The 25,121-nt window shown below is 39.7% G+C and overlaps 1 protein-coding gene across 2 annotated transcripts in view; it reads right to left on the minus strand.

The window, feature by feature from the left end:
• Nucleotides 1-306: 306 nt before the first annotated feature.
• kirrel1a (kirre like nephrin family adhesion molecule 1a) overlaps nucleotides 307-25,121 on the minus strand; it is a 56,705-nt gene continuing 31,890 nt past the window's right edge. The window contains exons 2-15 of one of the 2 annotated variants that reach the window (XM_057855919.1): nucleotides 24,134-24,283; nucleotides 16,871-17,020; nucleotides 16,630-16,787; nucleotides 16,171-16,321; nucleotides 15,962-16,067; nucleotides 13,228-13,376; nucleotides 13,031-13,158; nucleotides 12,829-12,955; nucleotides 12,658-12,758; nucleotides 9,672-9,888; nucleotides 7,517-7,624; nucleotides 7,319-7,446; nucleotides 7,055-7,132; nucleotides 307-1,773 (exon numbers count right to left, since the gene is read on the minus strand). In XM_057855919.1, the coding sequence (XP_057711902.1) occupies nucleotides 1,120-1,773; nucleotides 7,055-7,132; nucleotides 7,319-7,446; nucleotides 7,517-7,624; nucleotides 9,672-9,888; nucleotides 12,658-12,758; nucleotides 12,829-12,955; nucleotides 13,031-13,158; nucleotides 13,228-13,376; nucleotides 15,962-16,067; nucleotides 16,171-16,321; nucleotides 16,630-16,787; nucleotides 16,871-17,020; nucleotides 24,134-24,283 (2,405 nt within the window). In that variant the 3' untranslated portion in view covers nucleotides 307-1,119. Of the gene's footprint in view, nucleotides 1,774-7,054; nucleotides 7,169-7,318; nucleotides 7,447-7,516; nucleotides 7,625-9,671; nucleotides 9,889-12,657; nucleotides 12,759-12,828; nucleotides 12,956-13,030; nucleotides 13,159-13,227; nucleotides 13,377-15,961; nucleotides 16,068-16,170; nucleotides 16,322-16,629; nucleotides 16,788-16,870; nucleotides 17,021-24,133; nucleotides 24,284-25,121 lie in introns of both variants that reach the window. The other variant, XM_057855918.1, reaches the window with a different exon arrangement.

Genomic DNA, 25,121 nt, shown 5'->3' on the forward strand with positions numbered 1-25,121 from the left:
TGCTGTTCCAGTGAGATTTACAAAGATGATCGCCTGAAGAAAACATCAACATTTCCTCAGTCCTTGATGATATGGGGCTGTAATGCAGATTCTTGTCAAGGTGATGATGCTGGAACTTTGGTTTGGTGCTGTTCCAGTGAGATTTACAAAGATGACTGTCTGAAAAAAAACATCAAAATTCCCTCAGATCTCAACCCTATTGAAAACCTGTGGTGGCACAACAAGGCTCCGACTTGCAACTGCAATCAAAGAGAGTTGGCACCAAATTGATGAAGAATACTCATCAAGTCCATGCCGCAGAGACTGCAAGCATTCATAAAAGCTAGAGGTGGTGCTACTAAATACTAGATATGTGTTTTGATTGTTATTTCTTTGTTTGTTTCTCATGATTCCATATTTTTTTCCTAAGAATGGCGTGATTCCATATATATTTCCCTGCACTTGCTCTATAAAAGTAACATTCACTGACCACCACAATGTTTTTTATTGATTTCTTTTGGTGTTTCTGAATGCTAAAGAGTTGCACTTTTATACTTTTAAGCTTTTTATCAGAGTTTGTTCTACATGATTAAATATCTGAGTGAGTGCTCGTCCGAGGCTGGTGATTCCATACTTTTTGCTAGGGGTTGTAGATGAGAGCCGTCCAAGCATGAATACTGTCGATGCAGTGCAAAAGTATGATTATCCTTCTAACATCCACTTTCCCTTGGCTAATATAAGCATGGCGGGAAAAGTGGAAACGAAATAAATGACTTGCACTATCTTGAGGTTTCAATACCACATCAGACGTACTGTTTATCTATTTGGCCTTCCACCAAGTTAGTATTGAACAGGTCACCTCGCCTGCCCTGTTCTTTCTTCTTGTTTATCGCTACAAGAAGCGAGCGTTTTTTTTCTGTCCGCATCCAAAACGTTCCTGCTGGAGACCTCCGGCCGGTTCCTCGTTGGCCGGTGTGCCGTCTCAGTCTTCTTCCTCCCCTGTCTCACGGGCACGCTTCTCCGGAAGTGTGCGTGTGCCTTATTTGTGTTCACTGGGGCGTGTTTGTGTGTGTATGTCAATGTGTGTGTTGGTTTTCGCTGCAATGCTATGTCTAAGACACTCGTGCTGCTGGGTCAGTTTCACACGTGAGTCTGCATCCTCTGCGTGTGTCGGCTGTGGGTGTAGTCGGAGTGTTGCGACGTGTAGGAGAAACGAGTGGAGCTGCCGTACTTGCCGAGTCCGGCGTCCGAGCCCGATGGCGCGGGGCCCACGCCGACGCCGGGACCGGCCACTCCCGATCCTACCCCGTACATCTCGTACGAGGGGCCGGACTCCAGCGGGGCCAGGCTGGACGGGGCGAACCCCATCCGGTAGGTCTGGTAATGCGACGGATAGCCGTAGTTGTCGTACGCCAGCTGGGAGGTGGAATCCAGCAAGCTGCAGTCCCCGGGGAAGTCACCGGCAGTGGGAGCGGGGTTGCCAGGCGCTTGTTGGCTCTGGCCCCCGCGGGTGAAAGTGTTGAACTGCGCGTAGCTGATGTGCGACAGTCTGGAGGGCGGCCGCGGGTCGTAGCAGGCCTGCGGGCGGCCCGGGGAGGTGAGGGGACCCGGGCCGGGGGCTCCGCCGCTAGCCGTGGCTCCCGAGCCACCCGCGCTGCTGCCGCTGATGGACGCAGCCCCTCCTGGAGTACCAGTAGGGGACCGATAGTCGGAGTAGTGCACGGTGGATCGCGAGGCGGGGCGACCTTCGTCAAGTGTGGAAGCTCGTACGTTGTAGTAGCCGTTGGTGGGATCCTTGAAAAAAAAAAACAAAGAAAGAAATGTATGATCATCATCAAAATGGACTGCAAGCATGCCAATCATAGAAATTTCTTTGAATGACAATTTTTCCCTTTACAGATCGTTGTATTTTATTTTTATTTATTCTTAATTGTATTCTCAAAGGTCATTGGTCGACAAAAAAAAAAAGACTTTAAACAGCTTTGATGTGCTGAATTCAAATATGACATAAATTTTGCTCCAATTTTTTGAATACGGTAAAATTTTAGATATAGCTTACAACTTGACAGCCATGCAAAATTGTCCTTAATCAGTTGAAAACACAGTCACAGCCCTCCAAAAATCTCTAAGTTACTCATAATTATTTTGAAAAATACGCTCATGAAATAATAAAACATTCAATTCAATGCACATTGTGCTGCTCATTCTCGTGTTTCCATCTTAGCCACTTGGGGGCAGTATAAGACAGACACACAGATAACTGTGGGCCCTATTTGCACATTTTTTTCCAACATTTTCATTTTTTTCCCTTTTGAGTTTGTCAATTAGTAATTAGTCGTTCAGTGCAGAGGATAAAGAATGTATCACAGTGAACAATGTCACAATGACTGTGTGTACATGTATTACAGCGCTAGCCAAAAGTATTGGCACCATTGGAATATCTTCATTTATTTTGCTTGCAATGAAAAAAAAACACAAAAGAGAATGATTTAAAAAAAAAAAAAAATCATTATCATTTTACTCAAAACTCCAAAAATGGGCCAGACAAAAATATTGGCACCCTCAGCCTAATACTTGGTAGCACAACCTTTAGACAAAATAAGTGCGAACAACCGCTTCCACATAACAGGTGGTGGCAATAACTAAATCACACTTGCAGCCAGTTAAAATGGATTAAAGTTGACTCAACCTCTGTCCTGTGTCCTTGTGTGTACCACATTGAGCATGGAGAAAAGAAAGAAGACCAAAGAACTGTCTGAGGACAGAAGTATTGGCACCCTCAGCCTTCCGGTATCCATCAGTGAGTTTCTTACAATGTTCTGCTGGAATTTTAGACCATTCTTCTTTGGCCAACTGCTCCAGGTCTCTGAGATTTGAAGGGTGCCTTCTCCAAACTGCCATTTTCAGATCTGTTGTATGGGATTCAGGTCTGGACTCATTGGTGGCCACTTTAGAAATTTCCAGTGCTTTCTCTCAAACCATGTTCTAGTGCTTTTTGAAGTGTGTTTTGGGTCATTGTCCTGCTGGAAGACCCATGACTTCTGAGGGAGACCCAGCTTTCTCACACTGGGTCCTACATTATGCTGCAAAATTTGTTGGTAGTCTTCAGACTTCACAATGCCATGCACACGGTCAAGCAGTCCAGTGCCCGAGAAAGCAAAGCAACCCCAAAACATCACGGAACCTCCGACATGTTTGACTGTGGGGACTGTGTTGTTTTCTTTGAAGGCCTCGTTTTTTTCCTTGCAAACTCTTATGTTGATGCCTTTTCCCAAAAAGCTCTACTTTTGTCTCATCTGACCAGAGAACATTCTTCCAAAATGTTTTTGGCTTTCTCAGGTAAGTTTTGGTAAACTTCAGCCTGGCTTTTTTAGGTCTCTGGGTCAGAAATGGGTTCTTCCTGGGTATCCTACCATAGAGTCCCTTTTCATTCAGACGCCGACGGATAGTACAGGTTGACACTGTGGTACCCTCGGAATGCAGGACAGCTTGAACTCGTTTGATTGTTAGTCGAGGTTCTTTATCCACCATCCGCACAATTTTTCTTTGAAATCTCTCGACAATTTTTTTTCCCGTCCACATCTAGGGAGGTTAGCCACAGTGCACGCACGTTACACTTATTGATGACACTGCGCAAGGTAGACACAGGAACATTCAGGTCTTTTGAGATGGACTTGTAGCTTTGAGATTGCCCATGCTTCCTCAAAATTTTGCTTCTCAAGTCCTCAGACAGTTCTTTGGTCTTCTTTCTCTTCTCCATGCTCAATGTGCAGAGGTCAACTTTAATCCATTTTAACTGGCTGCACGTGTGATTTAGTTATTGCCACCATTTGTTTAGTGCCACAGGTAAGTAACAGGTGCTGTTAATTACACAAATTACAGAAGCATGACATGATTTTTCAAAAGGTGCCAATACTTTTTTGTGTTTGGTCCCATGAAAAATAATGAAAACTGGACATTTTCATGATTTTTGAAAACCCTCCTGGACAGGATGAGAAAGTTGGACATGTCCGGGCAAAACTTGCCGGTGGCTTGCTTTGCTTGTGCTTCCCATTACGCATTAGCATTAGCATCGCGCCGGCAGACGAAAGCTTTGTCTGGGGAAGTTTAGTTTGGCAGTAAACTAACTGAGACTGACTATAAAGTTGACAAATATTTACAATTCTGACAAATGGCTGCCTCCTGTGAAGTGAGCTGAGTCACAGTGCTCATAGTTCAACTAGCGCTTGCTAGTCAAAGCAAAGCAGACGCTCGCTCAGCCATTGTTTCACAGTGTTAGTCCTTCAGGCAATGTGGCTGTTGATCTAAGCGCCTCCTAGGGTGAATTCATGTCTTCGTTCCATTAAAATGATCTGACTCGTCCTCCAACTAGAGGCTTTTAAGGCAACATCGTGAGTTCGTGACAGCTCTGAGCATAAAAATCATGTATATTCATTCCCTCAGTCCAACCCCAAAGAGTCAAAATCAGTGCTTAATTTGTAAATCATAAGGTGCCGGAATGCAAAGTATATATGACAGCCCAGGGATGACGAGACTGGCACAGGTCCCGGAACATACGCAGAAAACAGTGCTGAAAACAACATGCATGCTTTTTGGCATGTTGAGATACTGTTTGATCCTGGCAGCTTGCTCCTCAAATGCCGCAAATTTCCCCAATTTTTTTTTTTTTTTTTTTTAATGTTAGGAGCGTGATTTGTTGGCCCAGCTTTTCAGTACATCAACAAAACTCCCGACTCTTTCAAATGACGTAAAATTTTTATAAACAACATGCATTTCTTGGAATTTATTCTGTAAATGAATTTATGCATATTATTTAGGCGTGTCAAACGATTCAAATTTTTAATCGAGTTAATTACAGCTTATAAATTAATTAATCGCAATTCAAACCATCTATAAAATATGCCATATTTTTCTGTAAATTATTGTTGGAATGGAAAGATAAGACACAAGATGGATATATACATTCAACATACGGTACATAAGTACTGTATTTCTTTATTATAACAATAAATCAACAAGATGGCATTACCATTATTAACATTCTGTTAAAGCGATCCATGGATAGAAAAACTTGTAGTCCTTAAAAGATAAATGTTAGTACAAGTTATAGAAATTTTATATCAAAACCCCTCTTCATGTTTTCGTTTTAATAAAATTTTCAATCAAACAATAAACTAGTGGCCCGCCATTGTTGATGTCAATAATTACTTACACAATGCTCATGGGTGCTGAAGCCTATAAAATCAGTCGCACCCAAGCGCCAGCAGAGGGCGGCAAAACTCCGAAAAACACAACAAGTACACCTTTCACTGTGCTCTCATTTTAATCTGTCTGAGCGGGGCATTTGTGCGTTAATTGCGTCAAATATTTTTACGGGATTAATAAAAAAAATTAATAAGCTCATTAACGCTATAATTTTGACAGCCCTAATATTATTATTTTATTTTATTCTCGGGCTGTCGAAATTATAGCGTTAACGGGCGGTAATTAATTTTTTAAATTAATCACGTTAAAGTATTTGACGCAATCAACGCACATGCCCCGCTCAAACAGATTAAAATGACAGCACAGTGTCATGTCCACTTGTTACTTGTGTTTTTGGGTGTTTTGTCGCCCTCTGCTGGCGCTTGAGTGCGACGGATTTTATGGGTTTCAGCACCATGAGCATTGTGAAATTATTGACATCAACAATGGTGAGCAACTACTTTTTTTTTTTTGACTGAAAATTTTACAAATTTTATTAAAATGAAAACATTAAGAGGGGTTTTAATTCAAAATTTCGATTACTTGTACTCACATTTATCTTTTAAGAACTACAAGTCTTTCTATCCATGAATCGCTTTAACAGAATGTTAATGTTAATGTCATCTTAATTTATTGTTATAATAAACAAATACAAATACAGTACGTTGAATGTAAATATCCGTCTTGTGTCTTATCTTTCCATTCCAACAATAATTTACAGAAAAACATGGCATATTTTATAGATGGTTTGAATTGCGATTAATTACGATTAATTAATTTTTAAGCTGTGATTAACTCGATTAAAAATTTTATTAGTTTGACAGCCCTATTAAATACATTTTAAAAAAATGTTTTTATGTTATTATTAGGGCTGTCAAAATTATCGCGTTGACGGGCGGTAATTAATTTTTTAAATTAATCATGTTAAAATATTTGACGCAATTAACGCACATGCCCCGCTCAGATTAAAATGACAACAAAGTGAAATGTGTACTTGTTGTGTTTTTCGGAGTTTTATAGCCCTCTGCTGGCGCTTGGGTCCAAATGATTTTATGTGTTACACCATGAGTGAGCATGGTGTAATTATTGACATCAACAATGGCGAGCTACTAGTTTATTTTTTTGATTGAAAATTTTACAAATTTTATTGAAACGAAAACATTAAGAGGGGTTTTAATATAAAGTTTCTATAACTTGTACTAACATTTATCTTTTAAGAACTACAAGGATTCGGACTTGGATCGCTTTAAGAGAATGTTAATAATGTTAATGCTATCTTGTTGATTTATTGTTAAAATAAATACAGTATGTTGAATGTATATGTCCGTCTTGTGTCTTATCTTTTCATTCCAACAATAATTTACAGAAAAATATTGCATATTTTATAGATGGTTTGAATTGCGATTAATTACGATTAATTAATTTTTAGCCTGTAATTAACTCGATTAAAATTTTTAATCGTTTGACAGCCCTAGTTATTATTATTTTCTATACACGAGAGGTGCCGTATCTGCCCAAATAAGTCCCGGAACACAGAGAGGCCAAAATCAAGAGGTGCCGGATCTTGTTCCGGCAGGATCCGGCACAAATTAACCTCTGGTCAAAATGCAGAAAATACGCAGCTACGTCAGCTATTTTAGTCTTTGGTTCATTTGCAAAATACTCAAACATGTCATTTATGGGTAAATTTACTCATCTTGAGCCCAAATATTAGGGGAAAAAATGGAGTACCCTATAAAATGGCAATTTTCACACTATTTTTGACAGACACTTAATTTTCAAGAATTTTAAAGCCAAATGAATGACTCCTTCAGAACTTATTTTATCTCACCTTCAGGTCATACTCCTGGCGGGTGTCCAGGGTGTCGCTACGGAGGTCCGACTTAAGCTCGATGTCATCCTTAAAGGGCTGGTTGGAGGGAGAGAAGGACACAGAGGGGAGAAACTAAACAAAAGCAAACCAAAAAGGAGACACGGAAGTGCCAGAAAGGGAAGGATCCGACAAAATGTGACACAAAAGAAGAACACGGCATTAAAGTTGTTAAAATAGGAGAACTCACAGGGAAGCCAAGTGACACACAAGCATGCGACTTACGGAGTACATCGCCTTCACCATGCGCGAGGCGGTGGACACGCTGCCCGAGTCCTCCTCTAAGCTGTGGCTCTCCTTGTTGATCGTTTCCACCTTAATGTCCGGCTTTCCCAGCGTGACACCTCGCCGACCTGAGAGTAAAAACATGCCGGAGTCGCGTGCCAACACATCGGAGGAGTTTGAATTGCGAGTGTGACTCACTGCCTTTGCGTTGACGGTAGAAGATGAGCACAAAAACCAGGAGGAAGATGAACAAAAGGATGATGGCGCCCACCGTCACGCAAGCTATTAACCCCACGGGGGCCTCTTCTGAAATAAGGCAAAGTTCAGGTTGTGAGTTTGCAATGATGTCAGTGGGTGACTATATTAAGTGCCGGTAGTTTTCCAACAACGCACCACTGGTGACACCATCAGGGTGGCACGGGGGGGGCACCGACGAAAAAAATCAATTTAGTGGTGGTGTCAGTATGGATCCTAATAATAATAATTGTATAAAAAAAAAGACTGTATGAACCTAAGTTTCTCTATATCAGTTTGTAAATATCAATTTTTGTCGTGTCTACATATGATTTTTGTCCACATCTGCTGTAAATTGACACCAATATAGCCCATTTGAATGTAATCTGCTGCAAATACAAAATTTTGCAAACTTTTCATGCACATCAAATTTAATCTCTATTTTTTATTGCTTTAAATTGGAACAGACGGTTGAATGTCTTTGTAATTTTGTTAAATCATTTGAATCATCTCAGATAGAGTGGTCACATGATGACTGATATGATAATTGTTTTAAAAAGTCCGCTAGCTTAAATGTTATATAATGCTAATGTTTACAACAATCGTCTAACTTACATAGAAAAAGACCGCAAGCTTAAATGCTATATAATGCAACAATTGGCTTACTTCCATTACAAAAGTCTACTAGCTCAAATGCTATATACTGCTAACTTTTATAACAATTGGCTAAGTTGCATAGCAATGACAATAAATATTCTGAATCTGAAAAGTCCAATAGCTCAAATGCTATATAATGCTAATGTTTATAACAATTTGCGAACTTGCATAGCAAAAGTAAGGTAGCTCAAATGCTATATAATGTCAATGTTTACAAGAATTGGCTAACTTGCGTAGCAAAAGTCTGGTAGCTTAAACGCTATATAATGCTAATGTTTATATCAATTGGCTAACTTGCATAGTAAATGTCTGGTAGCTTAAATGCTAGATAATGCTAATGTTTACAACAATTGGCTAACTTGCGTAGCAAATGTCCGCTAGCTTAAATGCTATACAATACGAATTTTTACAATTGGCTAACCTGCATAGCAAATGTCCGCGAGCTTAAATGTTATAAAATGCTAATTTTTACAACAATTGGCTAACTTACATAGCAAAAATCCGCTAGCTTAAATGCTATATTATGCGAATTTGTACAACAATTGGGTAACTTGCATAGCAAATGCCTGCTAGCTTAAATGCTATGTAATGCTATTGTTTACAACAATTGGCTAACTTATATAGCAAAAGTCTGCTAGCTCAAATGCTATATAAGGCTAATGTTTATAAAAACTGGCTAACTTGCATAGCAAATGTCTGCTAGCTTAAATGCTATATAATGCTAATGTTTACAACAATTGGCTAACTTTGCATAGCAAAACTCCACAAGCTTAAATGCTATATAGTGTTAATGTTTACAACAATTGGCTAACTTACATAGCAAATGTCCGCTAGCTTAAATGCTATACAATGCTAATGTTTACCAGACAGTTTCTGGTGCGCACCAGATTGCTTACATTTATTTTATTTCTGCCGATTCCCCCGTAGTGCCCCATTGAATGCTTTAATAATGATAAATGTAACAACTTCAAAAATTTCCAAATCAAACATACATTCTGTTAAAAATAGTAAAACAACTTCAACTGAAGGTATAGAAAATAAATGTTCCATATAAATACTATAAACTGAAATGAGCAAGATGTCTATTTTTAAATAAAAGGAACACAGTAGTTAGCACAAAGAACCACTAGGGGGCGACCAAAGCATTACAAATACAGGCAGGCAATCATAGGACATAACAATTCCCAAAATGCATTTTTGCACAGATTTTTGTATTTTATGAATTGTTTAGTTTTCTTAGTGACTATTTCTTTCTGGTAACGCAGTATTTTATGAAGTGAGTTCATAATGTCAATATTATCCGATTTTATTTTGAAATGCTTTAACCACTCTAGTCGCAGAATATAACATCATTTTCCAAAGAATCAATGATGTATAATACCATCATGAAATATTTGCCACCCTCGAACAAAAAAGTTCCTGCCCCACTAATGAAAAATTTTCTAGCTCCGCCCCTGCGTACCAGTCTCCTCCAGTGTGATGATCATGGTCCCGGGCCCGAAGGAGTTGGAGGCCGTGCAGTTGTACGTGGTCAGAAAGTCTGACTCTATCACGTTATTGATGGTGAGGGTTGAGAGGACGCCGCCGCCGTCTGCTGACGTTCTGCTTTGCTCCACCGTGTAGCGCTCCAGAAGAGTTCCCTTCTCCTCTTCCCACACGTTCTCCTTCCACGCCCACACCTGCGAGTTTTTCCATACATTGGGTTACATAAAAAGTCCAATTGAAGCTAAATATCATCAACTTAGCACCCGTTTCATATTGCCCGAGTGACCGTAACCTCCTTATTTAGTGACACAGGGGCAAGCTCGGGGAATGGTACACGTCCTCCATCTTTAAAGCCACTAAAAGCAGCTGTATTATTCATCATATACTGTACTGAGGCCGGTTAATTATGCATAAGCCCACATGTTCCCATAATGTGCCCACTTGTTCCAGAAAAGGAGATTCTCCCGGCTGTGGCGTTTACTGGGACAACTGTTCCTCCCTTCGTCCTTTTATATTTTATAAATCTTTTCATGTCCCGAGCTGAGGCGCCCGCATTAGGGGAGCGCGTCGCCAGTCAGGACGCATCCGTCAAGGAACCGCCGAGCCTGTGTGATGCAGCTGAGCGGAGACGCTTTTTCTGACGCACGAGCTAAAAGTGGCTTAGTGTTGGTTTGTTGATATACAGGATGGAGGGGGAATCTCTTTTTTTTTTTTTTTTTTCCTGACGAGAAGAAGGGACAGCACCTTAAAAGCAGGAGCAGTAATGGTACGAAATGGCACTTTGTAGGGCACAGACATCCCCTGAGGCCAAACAATCTGGATTTGGATCAGCACCAAATGGTCCACCTTCACCCCCAATGCGTATAGCTACTCAGCGCATGTGTCCGTTAGGCCAGTAGGTGAAGCAGAATAGTCAAACGGATGCCTGAATTCATTCACAGCCAGCTGACTGACTGATTTTTTCAAGATCTACTAAAGAGTGAATGTGTTTAAAACGTGGTCGATTTTAGCGACGCCGGTAGACAAAAGCGGTAGTGTTTTGTCTTAAGAAAGACTGCGTTTCTGATGAGTACCAGCGCACATCCGCACAGTGTCGTAAAATCATGATCTCCCGGTCACCAGCAGATGGATCAAATGACATTTCTGTTTCCAGCAGCTGTGTGAAGGATGAATAGTAACAAGGCATTGGATCCAGTTGTGGCTAAACAATAGCATATGACAATTAGCAATCGTGTGGCTGGCAAGGCAAAATCCATTTTGCCACATGGAAAAAAAATGCCACGTGGCAAAATCCATTTCGACACATGACAAAAAAATGCCACATGGCAAAATCCATTTCGACACATGACAAAAGAATGCCACATGGCAAAATCCATTTTGCCACATGTCAAAAAATGCTACATGGCAAAATCAATTTTGACACATGGCAAAAGAATGACAGACGGCAAAAAAAAAATGACAAGCCAAAATCCATTTTGACACATGGCAAAAAATGCCACATGGCAAAAAAAATGTCACATGGGAAAATCCATTTTGCCAAATGGCAAAAAAAATGCCACATGCCAAAATCCGTTTTGCCACATGTCAAAAAAATGCCACATGGCAAAATCCATTTTGCCACATGTAAAAAAAATGCCACATGGCAAAATCCATTTTGGCACATGGCAAAAAAATGACACATTACATAATCTATTTTGACACATGGCAAAAAAAAATGCCACATGGCAAAATTCATTTTGCCACGTGGCAAAGAAAATGCCAGATGGCAAAATCCATTTTGCCACAAAACAAAAAAAATGCCACATGCCAAAATCCATTTTGCCACATGTCAAAAAAATGCCACATGTCAAAATCCATTTTTACACTTGAAAAAAAAAAGCCACATGGCAAAATCCATTTTGCCACATGGCAAAAAACAATGCCACATGGCAAAATCCATTTTGACTAATGGCAAAAAAATGACACATTGCAGAAAAAAAATCACATGGCAAAAAAAAATGCCACATGGCAAAATCCATTTTGATACATGGCAAAAAAAAATGACACATGGCAAAATCCTTTTTGACTAATGGCAAAAAATGACATATGGCAAAAATCATTTTGCCACATAACAAAAAAATGCCACATGGCAAAATCCATTTTGCCACATCGCAAAAAAAATGCCACATGCCAAAAAACAATGACACCTGGCAAAATCCATTTTGACTAATGGCAAAATGGCAAAAAAAAAATGTGACACGGCAAAATCCATTTCACCACATGGCAAAAACGCCACATGGCAAAAAACTGCCACATGGCAAAATCCATTTTGCCACATGGCAAATACCACTTTACGTTCTCGGCCCTGCTGCACGCTTTGACCACTTTCCCTGAAAGGGTTAAAAACAAATTTGGATCATTCCAGAATTCCAATTAATCCACATACAAAATACTAATCCAAGTCAATGAAAGTGTAAATCAGTGTAAAAAAGAGAAAATAATGCTGAAAAATATTTTTTGAAATCCCAAATAGGTCAGCAATACCTCCTAAAATCTTTATTTTCTTTTGTCACCACCCACAAACTTTAATCACAAACAAAACAGTTCAAAGTTGTCACTGCTGTGCCTTGTCTTAAAAAACAGAATAATTCAAATATTTATCATTTTATCCGTGAAACGTACTCACATGCAATCCTGTAACCATAATTTTAGACATTTTAGCATAGCATTTTTAGCATAGGACAGGTAGTCCCCGGGTTACAACGACCCTGACTTGCACGATTTCGACTTTACGTCTCGTCGTTTTCTTTTTTCTAATGCATGCTTTCATTTTGGAAAAAAGTGACTGTTATTATGCCAAGTATTTCAAATAAAAATTGAAAAATACAGGGAGCTAATCACACCAATGATCGTTTATCTGATAACTATGGAGCAGACAATCAGATGAGTAAAGACATTTTCTCATGCAAGTTAACTCTACTTACAATTTTATCTGGAGGAGGGGTGCTCGCAATGTAGCATTTGACCTCGCCGCGCTCCCCTCGCACTGCGTACTGGATGGGGTCGCTGGAGATAATCGGAGGGCCTGTTGCGAAATGTTTCAAGCTTGAATACAACTTCACATTTAGAATGGGATAAAAGTTGTCGTTCCTGACCATTGACGGTGAGGGCGACCTCGGTCTCGCCGACGCCGATTCGCGGCACAATGGCCTTGCATACGTACTGTCCCGCGTCGGCTTGGCTCACGGACTTCAGGTAGAGTTGGTTACTGTTACTCAGAACCTGTGTGAATTGAACCATATTGGTTAAATATACAAACCAATCACAAATGATGTGCAGCTTGGGCATTCTTCTTACCATGTTGGAACCTTTTTTAAACCACGTAAGCGTGAGTGGGGGGTTTCCGGCCCATTTGCAGTTGAGGGTGACGTCCGAGTCGACGTCCACCGTTTTGGGCTGAGGTTCCACCAAGAGAATGGGACCGACTGGAGAAGGGAAAGCAAGAGTGAGAGCGTGAAAGGAAATAAAGGACGTGAATGAGAGCGGATACTCACAGTGAACGTCCACGAGGATGCTGACGTTGGTCTTGCCCACGGCGTTGAAGACCAGGCAAGAAACGGGCTCGGTGAAAAAGGAGTGGTCCGCTTTGGTGGTCAATACGCTTTCCCTCGCGCCCTGCAGCACCACACCACCTTTGGCCCACCTAAATTTCATGAAAGTCGAACGTTAGTTAGTTAGTTAAAAAACTACACCTCGTAATGCATGTTGGGATCCGGCAGAGCAGTGTAAATGCAGAACCAGAACTTACAAAAGCACTGAATTGGAAGACATATTACTTTAAATTAAAAATAAAAAGCATAAGCAACACTAGGAAATTGCGATGGTAGCTTTGCTGTAATGGTTGGTATATCAGGCATAGACTTTATAACCTATTGACATGACACGGGAAACGGGGCCGATCAGTAGGGGGCCTATTTTCAGTAGAGTTCAGTAGATTACTAATAAATTCTATATACAATCACAACTTTTTATAGAATAGAATAGCCGTTTATTGTCATTATACAGTCGTACAATGAAATTGTGAAGCATTTCCCTTTGCAGTGCATGCTAACTTAAAATCTCAAAAGTGACCTGCAAGTATAAAATCTAAATAAACAAATATAAAATGCGTATGAGATAGCACTAAGTTTAGGCAGTGCAAAAAATCGGAGTGAAGTAATAACTGTTTGACAGTTAAGGTTTTGAATATTGCAGGTGAGTAAGCATTGCACATAGAATATTGCATATAAATGAATATTGGACTATGCCTTGTTTTTGCCAGTCAGCTTCCTCGACTTTTACTGTATTGATTTTACGTAAATATGGCGAATGTGCAGCTCGTCTTTAAGTTCACTGTGGCGCCTCCTTACCACAAGTCCACAGCAAAGAGCTTTTTACGTTGAAATTCTTGTGAATAAATGCTTAAATCCCTGAATTCTCTATAGATATGGACGTAAAAAAGTCGATTCTTGGTTAAAAGCAAAAAAACGGGCAATTCGAATTTACTTAAATCTGTCAAAGAATGATGCTAATCTGTTAGCTCTTTGTTATGATAAGGGAGCTGCCACAATGGCTTTTTCCGTTCAAAATTCTTGTGAATAAATGCTTAAATCACTGAATTCTTTATAGATATGAATGTAAAACCGTCTCCATTCTTTGTTAAAAGAGCAAAAAAACGGGCAGTTACGCATCTATTTTGCGTATATATGTTGAAGAATGACGCCAATGCCGTAGTGGTTCCCATTCTCCCATTGATTTTTTTCACAACGTTTCAAAATGCATGCATGGTACGAAAAATATAATATTTAACTTGAATCCTCGGACAAATCGCTCCTGAGACAATCTTTCCTGTTTGTTTGCGGTACAGTTTTCGTAGTTCTTCAAAAATCCAAGATTAAAATCCGACATGAGTGTGTGCCGTCTTGGGCTGACTATTGTTAACTGGAGCTCGGCCCCCTATGGGAAGGTGTGACGTAAAGAATGACGAAGTGTCAGGTCAATAGGTTATGAAGTCTATGTATCCTGTTGATTTGGGGGAAAGTTGGTACATGGTTGTCATTGGCATGGCTGTAAATGGCCATCAGTGGCATTTCAATATCACTGGGCCTTTAAGTTTTTGGGAAAAAAATCACAACTACCCATCGAAATATGTTTTTGGTTCTGCCAATGTCGATTTTTGCATCTTTTTGCATTGGAAATAAATGGGAGTGAATGGAAGATATTGTGCTATTGAAATGAATGGCGAATCGGGCCATTGGAAACGAATGGGAAATTTTGGCCATTACAAATGAATGGGAAATTTTTTTAGCAAATTGTGGCGTTACTGTAGGTTTTTGGCAAAAACTTTTGTGCCCTTAGCTTCCTGATTTTTTTTTAATGCACAAATGATGTCATTTGGACAAAAATGTAGGAAAGGTTAGTAGCATTTTGAAATTTCACTTTTTGTTCATAAAATGGTAGTTGGTAGCTTTTGCATTACATGCAAAGCTACCATCAATAAGTAAATTTGTCCTTTGGTAACAGCTAGCTAAATAGCTAGTTTGTACTCCTGAGAAAAAGCTAACATTAGTACAGATGTGCATACCGAAATATAAGCCAATATTGTTATACTCTTCGATTCCGAAATGGCACCACAGGTAGTCCCCGGGTTACGAATGAGTTCCGTTACGCTGGTGACGTAACTCGAATTTCCGCTTAAGTCGGAATTAACCCTTTAAAAAAATAACAATCCAAAAAGTCCAAAAGTATTTTATTTTGTTTAATGATGGAGGATACACTGCCCTCTGGTGGCAGCATTGGGTGTGGCTGAACATCGCCTTGACTTCTATGACTGAGTAGGAGACTCGTCTGACATGGATATAGGACAGCTGCCCTCTCGTTTGGCCCACATAAGGCTGTAAGTTCTTTCAGCTAATATATGTTTTGATTTGTACTTAAGTTAACACACACAATTTGTGTTATGAGTGAGCAATGTGCTATGAAAATTGTAATACGTTAGCATTCGTAGCATTTAAGACTTTTGCTTGGCAAATTAGGCTAATTTAATCTACTAAGGTTACATCTTGATCAGACGAGATGGACGTTTGAAAACCATTTGTTTTGTGTTTCAAGTGTTTTATTGCAAAAATGTCTGCTGTTTTGAATATAAGTGTACATATGTGTGTTACAGCTTTACAAATTGTCAAAAGTAAAGGAGACCGGGGACTGCCTGTACTAGTAAAATTGCACACAAAAAACCCCCCGACTAACCTGTAGCCCATAATTGGTGGATTGGCATGGGCCTGACAAGTGAAGGTTACTCTGTCGCCCTCTAGGACAGAGCGAGGCTCAATGGACAAGGTCACTGTCGGTGGATCTGTAGGAACAACATGTTTTGCTTGAAATCAGCTACACTGAAATGTTAATTCTGTTTGTTTGTCTAATTTTTTTTTTGCTGACAGGACTGTTAGCATGCTTACGGTGCACGTTGAGGGTAACGGTTGTGCTTCTGCCTGCGGGGGCCGCCAGGTTGGACGCCACGCAGCTGTAGTTTCTCCCTGTGTCTGTGTCGATGGGGTGGATGGGTAGAAAGCTGCGCGTGGTAACCCTCTTGCGGTCTGGAAGAACCTCCTGAAGTCATCACACGGACGGTCAAAGAATTTTTCATTTGGGACCAGTATTGTTTTCGTCTACATAAAAAATGTAACTCGTAGCATTAGCATAGAATTCGCTTTAGCCTAATGCTAGCGGCAAGCGTGCTAAAAACAACACTGGTGAAAAAGAAAAAAAAAACTCAAATCATGAGTAACATTGGGAGTAACTGCTTACAATGTCTGATATTTTCTTTCTCACCACAATATCATCTATAAGTATTATCATCCAAAAGACTAAGACAAAAATTAAAAAGGCTGCTAAAAACAACACTGTTTGGGACTCACAGTGCCACTGACGGCGCCATCTATAGGTAAGCCGTCTTTAAGCCATTCGATCATCGAAGGTGGTTTGGCGCCTCGAGACACACAGCTGAGGTTATAGGACTCCCCCGCGTTGAGCAGAACCTCCGGACCGCCGTCAATCACAGGGTCATCAGGGGGGACTGCGAGGATGTTTGAGTAAGTAAGATTTTGGAAAACAGAGTACTCTGGATCCAATTTGAAAGTATGTATGTGATTGAATTACTTAGGACGGTGAGCTTGGCCCTCCTGGACCTCAAGGCGGCATCAGGCGCTTGGCACTCATACAAGGAGTCATCAGACAGGTCAGCTGACAAGATCTCTAGGTTATACTGGCCCAGCTCCTGGACCCGCAGCACCCGGTACCGAGGCCAGGCTGGGAAAGAAAACACACACAAAAAAAAATAATAATAATAATTTCAAATCCATCGACGTGAGTCACTCTTTGCCAAAGGAATGTTAAAAAATGTTGTCCTTTCACAACAAGAACTGGATGCTGCCTTGAAAGTGAACTGCAAAATATAGAGTAGCTTCATACAAAAATTACGATGGGGCTTTTCCATGGTAGATACAGATTATTAGGTCACTTCGAGCTGATTTGGGGGCATTTCGGGGACACTTCCTGTTAATATTTTGACGTACATGGCCGTCAATGTCATGGACATGCATGGCTGTCAATGGCATCGACTTACTTGGGCACCAGTTGAATGTCAGTGGGTTGCAATGGTATGTGTATGGTCAAAAATCAAAACCACACGTTTTTCTGCCTTTAAAAAAAGGAATGGGAAATTTGGACGTACATTGGTGTCAATGGCATGGATGTGCATGGCTGTCAGTGGCATCAACTTACTTGTGCACCAGTTGAATGCCAATTGGATGTAATGGTAAATTTTTGGTCAAAAATTACAACCATAAGGGTTTTTCTGCCATTAAAAATGAATGGGAAATTTGGACGTACATGGTTGTCAATGGCACTGACTTACATGGGCCCCAGTTGAATGTCAATGGGCTGTCATGGTATGTGTATAGTCAAAGATCAAAACCATACATGTTTTTTTGCCACTGAAAATGAATGTGAAATTTGGATGTACATGGCCGTCAATGTCATGGACGTGCATGGCTGTCAATGGCATCGTCTTACTTGGGTGCCAGTTGAATGCTAATGGGCTGTAATGGTAAGTTTTTGGTTAAAAAAAACCTCAACCACATGGGGTTTTCTGCCATTGAGAATGAATGGGAAATTTGGACATTCATGGCTGTTAATGGCACTGATGCACATGGGCCCCAGTTGAATGTCAATGGGCTGTAATGGTAAGTGTTTGTCAAAAATCAAAATCATACTTGTTTTCTGCCATTGAAAATGAATAGGAAATTTGGACGGACATGGCAGTCAATGTTATGGACGTGCATGAATGTCAATGGCATTGTTTTATTGGGCGCCAGTTGAATGCCAATGTGCTATAATGGTAGGTTTTTGGTCAGAAATTACAACCATAAGGGTTTTTCTGTCACTGAAAATGAATGGGAAATTTGGACATACATGGCTATCAATGGCACTGATTTACATGGGCCCCAGTTGAATTTGATGGGCTGTAATGGTATGTGTATGGTCAAAAATCAAAACCATACATGTTTTTCTGCCATTGAAAATGAATATGAAATTTGGACGTACATTGCCGTCAATGGTATGGATGTTCATGGCTGTCAGTGGCATCGACTTACTTGGGCGCCAGTTGAATGCCAATGGACTGTAATGGTAAGTTTCTGGTAAAAAAATCACAACCATAAAGGTTTTTCTGCCATTGAAAATGAATTGGAAATTTGGACATTTATGGCTGTCAATGGCAGTGTCTTACATGGGCCCAGTTGAATGTCAATGGACTGTATTGGCAAAAATTACATGTTTTCTTGCCATTGAGAAAGAAGGGCAAATGTTTGCCATTAGAAATGAATGGGCACATTTTTGGTGAATTTTAAGGGATCTGTAAATTTTTGTCAAATTCTGTATACAGCTTTGATGCGTCTTACTGTCCTGGAATATTTGAAGTGTAGATTATACAATTTGGTCAAAAATAGTAGTAGATATATTTTGATTTTTTTCCCTTGAAAAAACCTGTGTTTACGGGTGAGTGGAAATTTTTGGTGGCCATTCCAAAAATTCCCTGCGTTGAAATTTACACCAAAAGATATTAACCGACAACACTTTATTTGACCGCGGCATATCATAAGACTGTCATAAGACCAAATGAACCACCATGAAGCTTTGAGAACCAATTGGCTAAAATGCTTCGTTGCTTCAAGAAGCTTCATTTGGCCATCACTGCTCCCTTGGGAGAGACATTCAACCTCTGCTGCCACCTACTGTCAACACTGTTGTCGCCCAACTTGCCTCCTAGCATGCATTGCGGCGCTATAGATGTTAAATAACAATCAAAATTCATGTTCTGTGCTAATTATTTCTTCAATTACTGTTCCAGTTGTTTCATTCATTGTTAGGTATGGGATTTGCTAACACTTTATTTGACAGGGGTGCCATGAGACTGTCATAAGACCAAATAAACCACCATGAAGCTTTGAGAACTAATTGTCTGGCAAGCTTCATTTGGCCATCAGTGCTCCCTTGGGGGAGACAGTACACCTCTTCTGCCACCTGCTGTCAACACTGTTGTCATCCAACATGCCTCCTAGCATGCGTCATAGCGCGACAGATGTAAATAACAATCAAAATTCATGTTCTGTTATTTCTTCAGTTGATGTTCGTGTTGTTTCAATCATTGCTAGTTATGGTATTTTCTAACACTTTATTTGACAGTGGTGCCATAAGATGGTCATAAGACCAAATGAACCACCATGAAGCTTTGAGAACCAATTGGCTTCAAAGCTTCATTGCTTCAAGAAGCTTCATTTGGCCATCAATGCTCCCTTGGGGGAGACAGTCAACCTCTGCTGCCACCTACTGTCAACACTGTTGTCGCCCAACATGCCTCCTAGCATGCAGCGCTATAGATGTTAAATAACAATCAAAATTCATGTTCAGTGCGAATTATTTCTTCAGTTACTGTTCCAGTTTTTTCATTATTTGCTACTAATGGTATTTGCTAGCACTTTATTTGACAGTGGTGCCATAACACCAAATGAACCACCATGAAGCTTTGAGAACCAGTTGGCTTCAAAGCTTCATTGCTTCAAGAAGCTTCATTTGGCCATCACTCCTCCCTTGGAGGAGACAGTCAACCTCCACTGCCACCTGCTGTCAACACTGTTGTCATCCAACATGCCTCTTAGCATGCATTGCAGCGCTACAGATGTTAAATAACAATCAAAATTCATGCTCAGTGCTAATTATTTCTTCAGTTACTGTTCGAGTTGTTTCATTGTTTGCTCTTTATAGTATTTGCTGAAACTTTATTTGACGGTGGTGCCATAAAACCGTCATAAGACAATCATAATTATAACATGACACTGCCATGAGCATTAATCAATGCGTATGACTGATGTCATTTAGTGTCATCCGGCAAATTTTTCTAATTTTTGAATGGATGATAAAGATCCGAGATGGACATAAATGGAGTTAGTGACAAAATCTGACACTTAATGACATCTGTCATAAGCATTCAGTCATGCCCATGATAGTATCATATCATACTTATGACGGTCAAATAACACGTCATCTATTAACCCAAATAAATGAGATCTCAAAACTTTTCTCACTTCGCTCTTGCTCGTGCAAGCACCTGAGCAGACGACGCGGTGCTCTAAAGCTCTCTCAATTCATGTAAAGTATATTTGAATCAAGTCAACTATTTGTTTATCCAGCCCACTTTTAGTGTGAGGCACACACTTGCACCATCACTTCCCCCCTTGCACAAAATCCACCCTCCCGACAACCATATTAGCCAGCTGCGCCCCCGCTGCGCATTCTTACCAAGAGGTGGCATTCCCGCGCTCGGTCAGCAAGTAGTAATACATTTAGTCACTGTTTTTGGAGACTCAAATGGACTCCGCGGTGTGGTGCACGCAATTTGCTGCTCAGACGGAGGCGGCGCGTGAGCCTCCTAACCTTGTGCGTCCTTGCTTGTGCTCGCACGTGCACGTGCGCCTTGTTTATACATGAATTTGCATGTGAAATGCGGAAGGGCAAGAAAGCGTATGAAAAGCCCAGAGAAGCCACAAACCCAACTAGACAAACACAAGTCTGTTGTACGCAGAAAAACTTGATTAGGGTTAGGCTGTCACTACTGACTGCATGTAATACAAACAGACGTCCAATCTATTTTAATTGGGATGATCATCACGATCATGCGGTGATCATGTGGCAAGTCGTTCCTAAGTAATTAAAAGGAAACAGTACTAACACATTAACTGATTTTTTTTTTCAGTTTAAGATTAACTGTACGTTATAAATGCACGGTATTAAAAAAGCCAATCTTTCACGTACCACTAGAGGGAGTTCGTGTGCCACACGTTGAGAACCGCAGACATGTAAATAAAGCCAGTCGGAATCGGAGTGGACATCTCAAGCACTGGAACACTGACGCAAAAATGGCTGACAAGTGCTAACAGTTGTTGCGTTTGGCCCATAGCGCACTTTTTACATCTACTGTAATTTTTTTCCCCCTCATATATTTGGGTTAATCGGTAACGTGTTATTTGACAGTGGCGTCATAAGACTGTTATATGACCGTTGTAATTATAACATAATCATAGGCATGTCTGAATACTTATGACAGATGTCATTAAGTGTCATCCGGCAAATGATGCCACTAACTCCATTTATGTCCGGCTCGGGTCTTTTATATCCATTCAAAAGTGAGAATGACATGACACTGTCATAAGCATTCATTAATGCTAATGACAGTGTCATGTCATTATTATGCTGGTCTTATGACAGTTTTATGGCACCACTGTCAAATAGAATGTTACCAAATACCATAGCTTGCAATTAATGAAACAATTGTAACAGTAAATGAAGAAATAATTAGCACAGAACATACATTTTGATTGTTATTTACATCTGTGGCGCTGCAATGCATGCCAAGAGGCATGTTGGATCAATTAACTCGAGTCATTTGATTTAAAAAAAAAGATTCGAATTAATTTTTGCTATTTAGAGTATTCGTTTAATTAAAGTGGTGTTATAATGGTTTGTTTTGAAAGTGTTTGCATTTAGTTTTATTGATTTGGGTGGATACCCTGCCCTCTAGTGGCAACAATGAATATGATATAACTCATTTCACATGAGTGAATCCAGCTGCTCCCTGTTAAGACCAACATAAGCTAAGTTTTTGTTTGAGTAAATATTTTTTAATTTTTTTTTTCGTAATTTAGTTTTTAGTATATATGTCTAATATAATATGTGTTTGAACCATTTGTTAAGAGCATTGTAAAATTTTTTTTTTAAAAAAACGTTAGCATTTGATAGCATTTCAGCTAGCGAACCTTTGCTATGTAAGTTAGCTAATTGTTCTTGTGTTGTACTTAAATCCTCATTTCTTTTTTTAAAACCATTTGAGGCTCAGCTCAGGTATTTTAATTTTTTATGTTCCTTATCCGATTACTCGATTACCTTGAATAATTCGATTAGTAAAAAGATTCGTATTAATTTTTGCTGCTTTGAGTATTCTTTAATTAAAGTGGCGTTGTAATGGTTTGTTTTGAAAGTGTTTGCATTCAGTTTTATTGATTTGGGTGGATACAGTGCCCTCTAGTGGCAACGGTGAATATGACATAACTCATTTCACATGGCTGAATCCAGCTGCCCCCTTTTAAGACCGACATAAGCTAAGTTTTATTTTTGAGCTTTTTTTTTTTTTTTAAATGCATTTGTAATTTAGATGATCGGCATATTTAGCGTTTTTTTTTTTTGTGGAAATATGCGTTTGATCCATTTGTTGAGAACATTGTAAAAAAAAAAAAAAAAACGTTAGCATTTGATAGCATTTAAGCTAGCGGACTTTTGCTATGTAAGTTAGTCAATTGTTCTTTTGTTGTACTTAAATCCTCATTTGTTTTTTTAATACCGTTTGAGGCTCAGCTCAGGTATTTTGAATTTTTTATGTTCCTTATCCGATAACTCGATTAACTCAATTCAATTAGAAAAAAGATTTGAATTAATTTGTGCTACTTAGAGTATTCGTTTAATTAAATTGATGTTGTAATGGTTAGTTTTGAAAGTGTTTGTAATAAGTTTTATTGATTTGGGTGGATAGTGCCCTCTAGTGGCAACAGTGAATATGACATAACTCATTTCACATGGCTGAATCCAGCTGTTCCCTGTTAAGACCAACATAAGTTTTTGTTTGAGTTAATGTTCTTTTCAATGCATTCTCAATTTAGTTTATAGGTATATATGTGTAATATAATTTGTGTTTGAACCATTTGTAAAGAGCATTGTAAAAAAAAAAAAAAAAAAAAAAAAAGATAGCATTTGATAGCATTTAAGCAAGCGAACTTTTGCTATGTAAGGTAGCCAATTGTTCTTTTGTTGTACTTCGATCCTAATTAATTTTTTTATACTGTTTGAGGCTCAGCTCAGGAGTTTTAATTTCTTATGTTATCAGATTACTCGATCAAGTAATTTGAATTACAAAAAAGATTGTAATTAAATTTTACTGCTTCGAGTATTCGTTTAATTAAAGTGGCGTTGTAACCGTTTGTTTTCAAAGTGTTTGCATTTAGTTTCATTGAATTGGGTGGATACACTGCCCTCTAGTGTCAATACTGAATATGACATAACTCATTTCACATGGCTGAATCCAGCTGCTCCCTGTTAAGATCAACATAAGCTACGTTTTTGTTTGCGCTATTTTTTTTTTAATGCATTCGTAATTTAGTTTATGGGTATATATGTGTTTGAACCATTTTTTAAGAACATTGTTAGCATTTGATAGCATTTAAGCTAGCAGACATTTGCTATGTAAGTTAGCCAATTGTTCTTTTCTTGTACTTAGATCCTCGTTTATTTTTTTAAACCGCTTAAACTCAGCTCAGGTATTTTAATTTTTTTATGTTCCATATGAGATTACTTGATTATTCAAACTAACTAGTTCACCGATTAATCGATTACTAAAATAATCGATAGCTGCAGCCCTACATCATGTCATCATCACATATCTGTACAGGGCGTAATAGGACAAAATGGCGACCCCCCTCGATATGAATGTTTATTTGTTATTTCACCATTGCAGTTATGACCGATTCCACCGCACACAAAAAATAATTTAGTTCAAGTTTCATGAAATGGAAATTAGTAGAGGAATCAAAGGAAGGAGCATACGCTTATAAAGGTGACTTTCAAAAGTCCATAAAAATGAGTTTGGGCCAGATGCGACGCTTCCACGGAATATGAGGTTTATGACTTTGCAATCAATTTGATTGAGTGCCATGAACGTGGCGAGAGCATCCCGCTCTCCAAATGATCTCCGGCCTCGCACGAGCTAGACTTTTCTCATTTGCATGCGGCCTACGCGTAGCACGCTTGACGTCTCACCCCGCAGGTCCTCGCCGATCCCCAACGCCAGGCCATCTTTTGTCCACTGGACAATACCCGAGTAGTTGAAGACGACACAGGACAGGATAACCCTCTGGCCCCGCACCACCGACTGGTCTGCCGGCTCCTGGGAGAACCTCGCCGTCCACACTTGGAGAGAGGAGAAAAGAAAAGCGAGTCAGTATTTTGAGGCTAATTGACGACGCTGCAGCGGAATGTCGTGGGAAGACGCTGGCGCCCAGATTTCTGAGAATCCAGTCCGCGTTTTCACTGTGACCTTGCTCGCAGATGGTACGGCAGTGTGTGTGTATGTACCTCTGACGCACACAGAGCAGGGCGTGAATAAATGGATGAAGGATGGACATAAGAAGGTTTTTCAAGTAAGTGAGTATTTATCACTGATGGTCGTAACACTTAGCGTACAGTTAACAGCAGAAAGTCCTATGTAATGAATAGACTAAATGCTCCATATTTGACAAATAAAAATATGACTTGCAAACTACAGATAATTTCTGCGCACGTCTTACCTTTGTTGTTTTACGTTCAAGTTACACCCCAGCTCCAAAATAATGCTGCTACTTAGCTGCTGCTAGCTACAGCGGTATGAAAAAGTATCTGAACCTTTTGGAATTTCTCACGTTTCGGCATAAAATCCCCATCAAATGTGATCTGACCTTGTCAAAATCACACAGATGTAAAAACAGCTTTAATGAAAACATTTCATATTTTAATGAGGATAGGATGCAAACAATGACAGAAAGGTGAAAATAATTAAGTGAACCCTCTGCCTAAATAAACTTAAAGAGCTATTGAAACCAATTTTTATCAAAACATTTAAGTCAGGTGTGTGCGCAATCACTGATGAGTGGTTTAAAGCCGCCCTGCCCACTATAAAACACACACCTGGTAAGAATTGTTTTGATGAGAAGCATTGTCTAAAGTGCATCATGGCTCGGCAAAAGAGCTGTCTGAAGACCTGCGATCAAGG

The sequence above is a fragment of the Corythoichthys intestinalis genome, chromosome 13 (assembly GCF_030265065.1).
Source record: "Corythoichthys intestinalis isolate RoL2023-P3 chromosome 13, ASM3026506v1, whole genome shotgun sequence".
Classification (NCBI taxonomy): domain Eukaryota; kingdom Metazoa; phylum Chordata; class Actinopteri; order Syngnathiformes; family Syngnathidae; genus Corythoichthys; species Corythoichthys intestinalis.